The sequence below is a fragment of the Lithobates pipiens genome, unplaced genomic scaffold (genome assembly GCF_037356315.1).
Source record: "Lithobates pipiens isolate NorthernLeopardFrog02 unplaced genomic scaffold, aLitPip1_a1.2 Scaffold_27, whole genome shotgun sequence".
NCBI lineage: Eukaryota > Metazoa > Chordata > Amphibia > Anura > Ranidae > Lithobates > Lithobates pipiens.
Genome location: NW_027507788.1, coordinates 223,922,779 through 223,934,887, shown reverse-complemented (window position 1 = coordinate 223,934,887; position 12,109 = coordinate 223,922,779). Strand labels below are relative to the sequence as shown.

The following is a 12,109-nucleotide window of genomic DNA, read 5'->3' as shown; positions in this document are numbered from 1 at the left end:
AGGATTTTAGAGGCGCCACTCTAACCCCAGAGAAGTGAATACTCGATTAGTTTAAAATTCAAAGTACTTTTATTCATTGCAAAAATTCCTTTAAAAATACCATAAAATGTCCATAAAAACATTTCATTTCAATTACATAAAGGAGGCTCCATAAAAAAAGGTGCCCATTCTGCCAAGCTCATTCTGCTATGGGTATACACATAAAAATTATATTCTGTATACATTCAATATAACAACTGCATTAGACAACTTGGGTGCCGTTTCCTACGTGTTTCACCGTTTACCAGCTTCCTCAGGGGAACATACATGTAACCAAGATCTTGTGAAACTATATCCAAATGGGAAAGATGACCCAGGTCACCCCAAAGCATGGAAGGGACATGTTGCAAAAGAAGCATCTAGTAGGAACCCCAAGAGGGCAGTGCATAACACTGTTCCAATAGATGGAGATTGTACAAAAGGGTGTCTTAACTGGTAAGCCCTCCTCCCGCAAATGCCAAAAGCCAAGCAGCATAGAGTATGCTTAACATAGGTGTGAGCAGCCTATTGCATTAAGGTGTGGACCCCAAAACTCTCTCTCACTCACACACACACACACACACACACACACACACACACACACACACACACACACACACACACACACGCCCTTTTCTGCAGCCTCAGATGCACGGGGCAGTAAATGAATGGGAAGTCCTCTGTGCTGAGTGGCTTCCTGTTCATTCCCAAACTGATGCATAGTGGGGGGCAACAAGGGGAGGGAGACAGGGCAGTAGGGGGAATTGGTACCGTACATACAGTGAGGGGAAAAAACGATTTGATCCCCTGCTGATTTTGTATGTTTTCCCACTGACAAAGAAACGATCAGTCTATAATTTTAATGTTCGGTTTATTTTAACAGCGAGTGACAGAATAACAACAAAATATCCAGAAAAAATGGATTTAAAAAAAAAGTTATAAATTGATTTGCATTTTAATGAATGAAATAAGTATTTGATCCCCTATCAATCAGCAAGATTTCTGGCTCCCAGGTGTCTTCTTTACAGGTAATGAGCTGAGATTAGGAGCACTCTCTTAAATTGAGTGCTCCTAATCTCAGCTTGTTACCTGTATAAAAAGACACCTGTCCACAGAAGCAAACGATCAGATTCCAATCTCTCCACCATGGCCAAGACCAAAGATCTGCCCAAGGACGTCGGGGAGAAGATTGGAGACCTACACAAGGCTGGAATGGGCTACAAGACCATCGCCAAGCAGCTTGGTGAGAGGTGACATCAGTTGTTGCGATTATGTGCAAATGGAAGAAACACAAAATAACGGTCAGTCTCCCTCGGTCTGGGGCTCCATGGAAGATCTCACCTCGTGGAGGTCCAATGATTATGAGAACGGTGAGGAATCCGCCCAGAACTACACGGGAGAATCTTCTCAATGATCTCAGCTGGGACCATAGTCCCCAAGAGAACAATCGGTAACACACTATGCTGTAAAGGACTGAAATCCTGCAGTGCCGGCAAGGTCCCCCTACTCAGGAAATCACGTGTACAGGCCGGTCTGAAGTTTGTTAATGAACATCTGAATGATTCCGAGGAGAACTGGGGGAAAGTGTTCTGGTCAGAGGAGACCAAAATGAAAGCTCTTTGGCATCAACTCAACTCGCCGTGTTTGGAGGAGGAGGAATGCTGCCTATGACCCCAAGAACACCATCCCCCACCGTCATACATGGAGGACCTATGACCCCAAGAACACCATCCCCCCACCGTCATACATGGAGGACCTATGACCCCAAGAACACCATCCCCCACCGTCATACATGGAGGACCTATGACCCCAAGAACACCATCCCCCACCGTCATACATGGAGGACCTATGACCCCAAGAACACCATCCCCCACCTTCATACATGGAGGACCTATGACCCCAAGAACCCCATCCCCCACCGTCGTACATGGAGGACCTATGACCCCAAGAACACCATCCCCCACCGTCATACATGGAGGACCTATGACCCCAAGAACACCATCCCCCACCGTCATACATGGAAGTGTAAACATTAGGCTTTGGGGTGTTTTTCTGCTAAGGGGACTAGACAACTTCACCTCATCAAAGGGACGATGGATGGGGCCATGTACCATCAAATCTTGGGTGAGAACCGCCTTACTTCAGCCAAGACATTAAAAATGGGTCATGGATGGGTCTTCCAGCATGACAATGACCCAAAACACTCAGCCAAGGCAACAAAGGAGTGTCTCAAGAAGAAGAACATTAAGGTCCTGCCGGTCTCCAGACCTTAATCCAGTAGAAAATATTCGGAGGGAGCTGAAGTTTCGAGTTACCAAATGTCAACTTTGAAACCTTAATGACCTGGAGAGGATCTGCAAAGAGGACAAAATCCCTCTTGAGATGTGTGCGAACCTGGAGGCCAACTCCAAGAAACGTCTGACCTCTGTGATCGCCAACAAGGGTTTTGCCACAAAGTACTATTTTATGTTTTGTGATGGAGGTCAAATACTTATTTCATTCATTAAAATGCAAATCAATTTATAACTTTTTTTTTTTTTAAATGCATTTTTCTGGATATTTGTTGTTGTTCTGTCTCTCACTGGTAAAATAAACCAACCGATAAAATTATAGACCAATCGTTTCTTTGTCAGTGGGCAAACGTACAAAATCAGCAGGGGGTCAAATACTCACCCCCCCCCCCCCTCACTGTAATGATTAGAGGTGTGCCCTGGCAGACCCCCCTGCACACTCCTATGATGCCAAAAGTATTTAAAGATTTGTTGGCCGATCCAACAGCGTGCCCCCGCGACTACTTTAACTGGCCATATATCTAAAAAGAACTGTAAAAATAATACAGCTTCTCTTTTTCGCACATACTGCGGACATTGAGCGCCTTACAGTTCCTGGTGGCTTTTAGGCTCGCTCTGGTATATATCCCCCCCCCCTCCCAACCCCCCCTTTGTTTCACGGTTGGCCACCATCCCTCCCTCTCCCATCTTGTCAACATCATTAAGATCTGTTGTCTGAGGCTGTGGAAAAATGTAACTTATAAATTATTCATAAGTGGGCGGCATCGCATGTTCCCAGTAGCCGGGCGCGAGAGAGAGCGGGCGATGAGTCACGCAGAGTGCATATTGATTGCAGCATTGGAAAAAAGAGCCTTTTTTTTTTTTTCTTTTTTTGTTTATCAGCATATCAGCAATGATTTGCATCTGGATTTTGAAGCTTTAACGTTTTAACAGCATCCCCCTGCTGTGAAAAAGCTTCACAAATAAGGTTTCCTGCTGGCTTGGGAGTATTTTATTTAAATGTGAATATCACTTAATGGTTATACAATCTGTGGTCATTTCACGAAAGAGAAATAAAGCTTTTTTGAAACAAAACAAAAAAGTCTTATACGGGTCTCTCAAGTCAAAAATGGTTAACGGTAGGCTAGTAAAGGAAATTTATATATATTTTTTTCGTTTTATAAGTTTATGGACCCCCTTCAGTTTATTGAGCTCAGGCATTTCCAGTGAAGGGTAAAACGATGCACGTGGCTTTTCGGATGTGTGTTTAGTCGTCTCACCAGGAGATTGGCTGTGGCCTCCCTGGAGGTATGATTATGTCAGATTTTCGAATCGCAAAGCGGTACAAAATTAGAAATGTGGCGTTTTTATATTGTAGGCCTGTAATAACACACTTAACCTCCCTGGCGGTTTTACCGAGTGTGGCTCGGGGGTTAAATTTCAGCACCATTAGCGGTAACCCCCCCCCCCCGAGCCACACTTGGGATTGCATTGCAGGATCCTGGTGCTGTATACTTACCTTGTCCCCAGGATCCTGCGATGTCCCCCCACTGTGTCTGCGGGCTGTGTCCTCCTCCCGATGCCTCTCTGTGCTGGGCTTCGGTTCCCTGCGAGCGCCGCAACGCACGGGGGCGGAGCCCAGCGGCAAATTCAAAAAAGTGAAAAATCATAATACATACAGTACAGTGTGATCTTACAGATTACATTACTGTATGAAATCATTTCACGTCCCTTTTATCCCTCGTGCCTTGCCCAGTGCCCTACATGCAGTTTTTTTTCAATATTATATATACCAGTGATGGCAAACCTTGGCACCCCCAGATGTTTTGGAACTACATTTCCCATGATGCTCAACTACACTGCAGAGTGGCTGAGCATCATGGGAAATGTAGTTCCAAAACATCTGGGGTGCCAAGGTTCTCCATCACTGATATATACTGTTCTTTCTGCCTGGAAACTGGAGATTGTCCATAGCAACCAAAACCGTCCCTTTTATATCAAATGTGGTTTTAGATCAGCTAGAAAACAGTGATAGTAAATTAGAACACTTGCAGAATCGAGCGATAGTGAATCGTGCGGAAAATCGTTTTTATTATTATTTTTTATGATTATTTATATTCATTATATTATAATTTATGATTTTATTTCAAACTTCATCATACCCGGGACATCTACTAGACTCTTGTTTGGACAGATTTAAATGTGTTATTGCTAAAATTGACAGGCCTACAATATAAAACGCCACATTTCTATGCAAAATAACTGTACCGCTTTGAGATGCAAAAATCGGACGTAATACCGCCAGGGAGGTTAAAGCGGGAGACCTGCGGAAAAATAAAATTAAAAGTCAGCAGCTACAAATACTGCAGCTGCTGACTTTTAAAATAAGGACACTTACCTGTCCCAGGGTCCAGCCATGTCGGCACCCCGAGACCAAACCGTTCCTCGGATGCTGCTGCCGCCATCTTCGGTATGGGAATCGGGAAATGAAGCCTTGTGGCTTCACTTCCCAGTTCCCTACTGCGCATGCACGAGTCGCACAACGCAATGAGAACGGTCCGCACTGTCTCTGGGACCCGTGCGTGTCCCAGCAGACAGCGCGGCAGGACAGGAAGAGGCTTAGAGTCTATGCCAGGAAGTGAGTGCAAATACCTGTCTTAAGCAGGTATCTACACCCTCCTCCCCACTGAAAGGTGCCAAATGTGACACTGGAGGGGGGGGGGAGGGTTCAGAAAGGTGGAGGTTAAATTTTTGTGTGAACCTCCGCTTTAAAGTGATTATAAAGGACCGTTTATTATTATTCATATCATACTTACCTCCACTGTGCAGCCCGTTTTGCACAGAGTGGCCCCAAACCTCCTCTTCTGGAGTCCCCCCCTGTCAGCTCTCGCGACTCCTCCCACATCGGATAACCCCCTAGGAGAAGCGCTTTCCCGAGGGGGTTACCTTGCAGGCGCGCTCCCGAGTCCAGCATTTGCATCCACAGGCATGAATGCCGGACTCGGGCCCCCGGCGCCTGCGTCATTGGATTTGACTGACAGCAGAGGGAGCCAATGGCTGCGCTGCTATCAATCTATCCAATCAAGAGCCGAGACCCCGCGGAGAGAGGGAGAGAATGTCCCCACTGAGGAGATGAAGGGGCTCAGGTAAGTAAAACGGGGGTACTGGGGGGGGGGGGGGGGGCGGTGACTGCCAGGTGTTTTTTCACCTTTTATAATGCAAAGGATGCGCAAGGATTTACAACCCCTTTCAATCTGTCCAAACAAGAGTCTAGTAGACATCCCGGGTGTGATAACGTTTGAAACACACAAAATCATAAATTATAATACAATAAATAATTATAAAAAATAATAATATTAAAATTAATTTCCCCGTGATTCACTATCGCTCAATTCTACAAGTGTTCCACAAGCATTGCTATGGTAATGTCATTTCAAAATTTGTTTTCAATCTTTCTAAATCTGCAGGTTTCATTCAATTACGTTTTTTTTTATCTTTTTTTTTTTTTTGAGCCTGCAGTGTGCTGTTCAAAAATCAAACACCATGGGGTTGATTTACTAAAGGCAAATAAACTGTGCACTATGCACAATCGTTTGCTCCATAGCTTAAAGTGGTTGTAAACCCTTACAACCAACTTTGACCTACAGGTAAACCTAGATTAAGGCCGCGTACACACGGGCGGATTGTCTGCCCAACTTAGTCCGCTGAACCGTGTTTCAGCGGACAATCCGCTCGTGTGTGGGCTTCAGCGGACTTTTTCAGCGGACAGTCTGATGGACTTTGTCTTTCGGAATTTCCGTAATTTTGTCCGTCCAAACTTGGTTTTGTCCGTCCAAACTTGGTTTCAGCGGACAGTCCGCTCGTGTGTAGGCAAGTTGGACGGACTAAGTATGGCGCATGCTCAGAAAGGATTTACACGGCCGAAGGTTGCATTGCAGTGTACAGGACGTCGTTTTTCTAGTCCCGTCGTACGTGCTGTACACGTCATCGCGCAAGTTTTCAGCGGACTGTCTGTTCATCGTGTGTGGTCAAGTCCGTTCATTCAAAAGTTGAACGGACTGTCTGTCGGATTGTCTGACGAACTTAGTTGGGCAGACAATCCGCCCGTGTGTACGCGGCCTAAGGCTTACCTGTAGGTCCAAGAAATATCTCCTAAACCTATACGGTTTAGGACATATTTGCCCGAAGACAGCGGTGCGCAGGCGCACTGGGGCAGGCCGCAGATCGCGGCTATATGCCGCGAGCGTCGGCTCCTGTGCGCATGCGCGGGAGTGACGTCGTCGCGGCTCCGGCGAATCACATCGCCAGAGCCGCGAGGCCCGGAAGTCGCTCCGGGATCCATGGCAGTGGCGAAGAGGAAGACGGAGGACCGCTGCGGGGGCTTCGTTCTCAGGTAAGTTATTCATAATGAGCTAGTATGCTATGCATACTAGCTCATTATGTCTGTCTTGCAGGATTTTTTAAAAAGGGTTTACAACCACTTTAATGAATGAGGTCGCAAGGATGCAATCGGATGCAAGGAAAAACAAAACAAAAAAACCCCAGCATTTTTGATTGCATTTGGTTGGATTGGGTTGAAGTCAGCAGAGCTTCACTTCTTTTACTAAGCTCTGAAAAAACTGCACTTGCAACATGCACAGAAAAAAAGGAAATTAATGGCGCAAAAATCAACTGGATATCGAGAATTAGTTACGGGGGGGGGGGGGGGGGGACAACATGGACAGTGCTTAAAGTAAATCAATTAAAATAAGTCCAAGTCATTCAAATAAGATAAGTTCATAGGGAAGCCCTGTAGGCAGCAACCTTTAGAGTAGAAGCAAAAACTCTGAAATGACAAAAAGAAAGAACAGGTGCACCACACTAAGTGCAGTATTAAAAAACACTATTTAATCATTAAAAATCAAAGCCAAATGGCTACTCACAAAAATGGTATGAATAAAAGCATGTAAATGTTTCCAGGGTGACACAGTGCCCCTGCGGTCCACACTGCTGTCCTGTTAGTATACAACCAGGCTGGGTGCAAGGATGGTCCAGGGGTGCTAGCAAATTCACAGTTGGTGCTACTATGATGTCCTTTATACTATCCACTGGGGGAGTCCGGAGTGCCCAGGATACATTATACTGGTGTCCTATGCCTTATTCGGGGACCGGAACCGGAAGTGCGTTCCAGCCTGGGACGCCAACATCGAAGGACCGGAAGTCACGTGATCCGGGTAGCCAATGGGATGACGCGTTTCACAACTGCGTTGTTTCTTCAGATCCAGCGACTCCAAAGACCAATAGAATGGTCTCAGCAAGCCCAGGGAACCTATGCCGCAATACAGCTGATCCTGGATCTGTACCACTGAGGGAATAAAAATAATAAAAGCTCCCATTGTGTAGTATTTAAATAAAGAATTTAATAAAAATAAGTAGATCGCACTTACAAGAAAGTTGCAATATAACGCAATCTAAAATCATCGGTGTCCCATAACACTCTCCCTGCTCGCTGTCCTCCGCAGAGCTACACCTCCAACGAGGCAAACGTGATGACGTCAAAGCACCTCCCTATGCGGCGTTTCGTCACAAGCGGACGTCGTCTGGGGATTGGCTGAGCACAGTCTGCCTTTAGTAAATCAAAAAACTGCACTCAATGTGTGTCATATGGACCCTCCCTGACCCCCCTACTTGGGTAGCAAGACTCTTGACAAGAGTAAGGCACACTCTAGCCCAAAGGCCCGATGGACCCCTCTTCTCATGATTAGCCAAAGCTGACCAATGAGTACTAGGTGAGGCGCTGTCCCGAAGAGTTCCTTCCTTTCCCCTCCCAAGGCAGGAATGGAAAGGAACCTAAGGGCCACACATCCTCAAAATTGACTTTAGGGTAGGCAAGAAGACCCACATCCTACAAAAATAAGTATTTGATCCCCTTGCAGCTTTTTTAAATTCGCCCACTTACAAAAAAATGAAGGGTCTATCGTTTTTATTGTAGCGATGGTTAGGCAGGGTTGCTCTCCCTGTCAGCGCGAACTGAGGAAAGCCGTGTGATTGGTCACAGCTGATCATGTGGTAAGGAGCCTCCATCAGAGACTCCATACCATGATCGGAGATTCGGTGTGGCAGAGTGACGCACAGCACCACTGATCGCGGGGTTGCGCGCCCCCCGCAGGCGGAGGAGGGTCCGGGCTGCTCTGTGCAAAACCATTACACAGGGTAGGTAAGTATAACATGTTTGTTTTGTTTATTTTCCTTTTTGTTTTTTTAATCAGACTTTACAATCGCTAACTATTGCACCCAATTGGATCCAATTTTTTGATAATCCACTGGTTGCTATGGAGTACTGCGGTTTGCACGCCGCCTTTGCATTACTGAATGAGCACAGGTGATTGGATCGTAGCTGAGCCATCTTTTCTCTCTCTCTCTGTGATCACCAGAAATGATTTCTCTGTGATGTTTTCCCTACAGCAATCTGGACGGCTTCCTGGAAGAGTTTGCCGATATCTCCAAGGAAGACCAAATTAAAAAGCTCCATGACTTGCTGGGGCCTCACATGCTACGGCGGCTGAAAGCAGATGTCTTCAAGAACATGCCAGCCAAAACAGAATTAATAGTGCGGGTGGAGCTTAGCCAAATGCAGAAGTAAGTAAAATCCATAAGGACTAATAATAACCAGAGCGACTCTTCATTATAATTAACGGAATTTGTGTCGCCTCGGAATTCTTCAGTATGTCCAAAGTGGTTTATATTAAAGGGTGACTCTGCCTTTATGGTTTGGCTGTCTCTGTAATTAACTACTTCTAGTCCAGGCCATTTCTAACATCCCTCTCCTACATCTAAAAAATCTGCATATTTATTTTTTTGCTAAAAAACGACTTTGAACCCCCAAACCTTATATGTATTTTTTTTTTTTTTTTTTTTTAGAGCAGAGGCCCTAGGGAATAAAGTGGTCGTGTAGCATATTTTTATGTTGCATGATATATGTGCAGCATTTCTTCAAAAGCAGTGTTTGTGGAAAAAATTTGCTTACTGAGCACTGTACTGCCCAGACCAATTTTCAGCGCTGATGCACTTTGAATGACAATTGCGCGGTCATACAACACTGTACCCAAATTAAATTTTTATCATTTTTTTCCCCACAAATAGAGCTTTCTTTTGGTGGTATTTAATTACAGCTGGGAGTTTTATTTTTTGTTAAACAAACAAAAAAAGATGCAAAACAAAAAAAAATCTAAAAAAATCATGTTTCATAGTTTGTTATAAAATTTTGCAAACGGGTCATTTTTCTCCTTCATTGAAATACGCTGATGAGGCGGCACTGGTGGGCACTGATAGGCACAGTTAAGGTGGCACCGATAGGCACAGATAAGGCAGTACTGATGGGCACAGATAAGGCGGTACTGATGGGCACAGATAAGGTGGCACTGATGGGCAAAGATGGGCACAGATAAGATGGCACGGATGGGTGGCACGGATGGGCACTGATAGGTACCACTGATAGATGGGACTGATGGGCACTGATAGGTGGCTCTAATAGGTGGCACTGCTGGGCACTGGTAGATGATACTGATGGGCACGGATATGTGGCATATGAGGTGCAGCACTGTTGAGGCAGATTGTGGGCACTGATGGGTGGCACTATGGGCACTGATGGGTGGCACTATGGGCACTAATGGGTGGCACTGATGGGTGGCACATTTCCTATAATTAGGTGGCACTGGCAGGGGGCAGGTCGGCACTGATGATCTGGCCGTGATCGGGACTGAAGTCCCTTTCACGGCCGCCGGTGATCGGCTTTTTTTTTTTTCTCATGCTGTCAGCACGAGGAGGAAAAATAGCCGATTACCGGCTCTGTTGTGATCACATGATCAGCTGTCATTGGCTGACAGCTGATCACGTGGTAAGGGGTCGGGATCGACCCCTTGCTCCGATCTGTGATCAGCGAGTCTCATAGACTCGCTGATCACAGAGCGCGCTGCGCGCGCCCCCCAGGGGGCGCGCAGGCCGCTCGTGCACGGGACGCCGTCAATAGATGTAGTCCCGGCAAAGCAGGTCTGCGCTGTAGCCGTCATTCGGCTATAGCGCGGATCTCAAGCGGTTAATGAATCTTATTGCAGAAAAACACACATTATAATACCCAATTGTTTGGTAACATATAAAAGATGACACAGACTAAATAGATACCAAACATGTCACACTTTAAAATTGTGTCCACCCGTGGAACAGCGCCAAACTACGATTCCTAAAAATCTCCATAGGTGACATTTTAAAAGCCTTTACAGGTTACCAGTTATGCCGCGTACACACGATCCAATTACCACAGTACGCCAGACAATTCGATCGTGTGTGGGCTCCAGTGGACTTTTTCATCATAAAGTCCGGCGGACTTAGAAAGTCGTTTTGACTCAAAATTTGTCCGCCGGACTTGGCTTTCAGGGGACAATCCGTTCGTCGGTATGCTAGTCCGGCGGACTAAGAATGACGCATGCTCTGAAGCAAGTATGAGACGGAAGCTATTGGCTACTGGCTATTGAACTTCCTTTTTCTAGTCCCATCGTACGTGCTGTATGTCATCGCGTTAGAAATCGCCGGACTTTCGGAATGTCCGTGTGTGGCCAAGTCCATTCGTTAGAAAGTCCGGCGGATTGTTTGCCGGACCAATTCCGACAGACAATTCGATCCGTGTGTGCGCAGCATTAGAGTTACAGAGTAGGTCTGGGGCTAAAATGACTTCCCTTGCTCGGTCATTCGCGGAAATACCGCACACGAGTGGTGCATTTACATATGTGTGTTACGGAGCCTAAATGCGTGTGGGGAATGGGGGCAATTTAAAAACATTTTAATTTTTTTAAATATACTGTATCTTTAAAAAAAATAAAAAAAAGTATTGCTATCACAAGGGATGGATGCCAATATCCCTTGTGACAGCATGGGCCATGACAGGTCCTCTTTTTGGGGAGATATGGGGGCCATTAGACCCCAGATCTCTCCTTTGCTCTCCAAAGCATCTGATCAATCCAAGATTGGTTTGACCAGATGCTTTTTCAAGCCAGTGTTTCGTCACATTAGGCGACAAGTCAGATTTTGTAACGGAAGTGACGTTCCGTCGCCACCATCTTGCTACACCCTGCACTTGTCCAGAGTAAGGATACAGTGAGAAGGCGGCAGGCGGACATGTTGTTACACTCACAGGATCTTGCATTTCACACTTATTTTTAACAGTAAACTGAGTTTATATAGTGAAATACAGGATTTAAAAATTCATTGGACTGTTTAGATGTTGAATTTTAAAAGTAGCGGCAAGCCTGTTGATCTCAGAGGGTTTGTTAATCTGACAGAACACCGTTGCTTTGCAAAATCAACATCAAAACGGTCTGACGGATTTCAAAATACTGAATATCACTATACAAGCTGAGTTTACTGTTAGAAAATAAGTACGGAATGCAAGACTCCTGTGGGTGTAGCAAGAAGATGTCTTCTCACTGTATCTTTGCTGTGGAAGTAAACCCATTAGGGTTTACTTCCTCTTTAAAGGGTCACACCACCCAAAAGTTGTATTTTAGTTATAGCATAATTCTGATTGACCGAGTCAACCCCTGGCTACTTGTATGCCTTGAACATTCCAAACCGTGAGATCTCCTTACTTTGTCAGGGGTTTCACTATCAGGGGTTAGGCTTGGAGGTCAATACCTCTTCAGGTACTGTAATGAGGCTCCCACCTACCAGCAGGATAAGTATACAAGCTCTGGGGGTAAGAAAGTCGAGAAAAGCTACTTTATGCCAGCCACAGAGCAAATTTATTTCCCGCAACCACGGGCTGCAGGAAAGAAATTCACTAGATTTCC

General features: G+C 45.6%; 1 protein-coding gene across 5 annotated transcripts in view; it reads left to right on the top strand.

Moving 5' to 3' along the window:
• CHD5 (chromodomain helicase DNA binding protein 5) overlaps positions 1–12,109 on the top strand; it is a 279,954-nt gene that overhangs the window by 176,489 nt on the left and 91,356 nt on the right. For all 5 annotated transcript variants that reach the window (XM_077458298.1, XM_077458299.1, XM_077458297.1 and 2 more), the window contains exon 18: positions 8,733–8,906. In XM_077458298.1, coding sequence (XP_077314424.1) covers positions 8,733–8,906 — 174 coding nt within the window. The remainder of the gene's footprint in view (positions 1–8,732; positions 8,907–12,109) is intronic.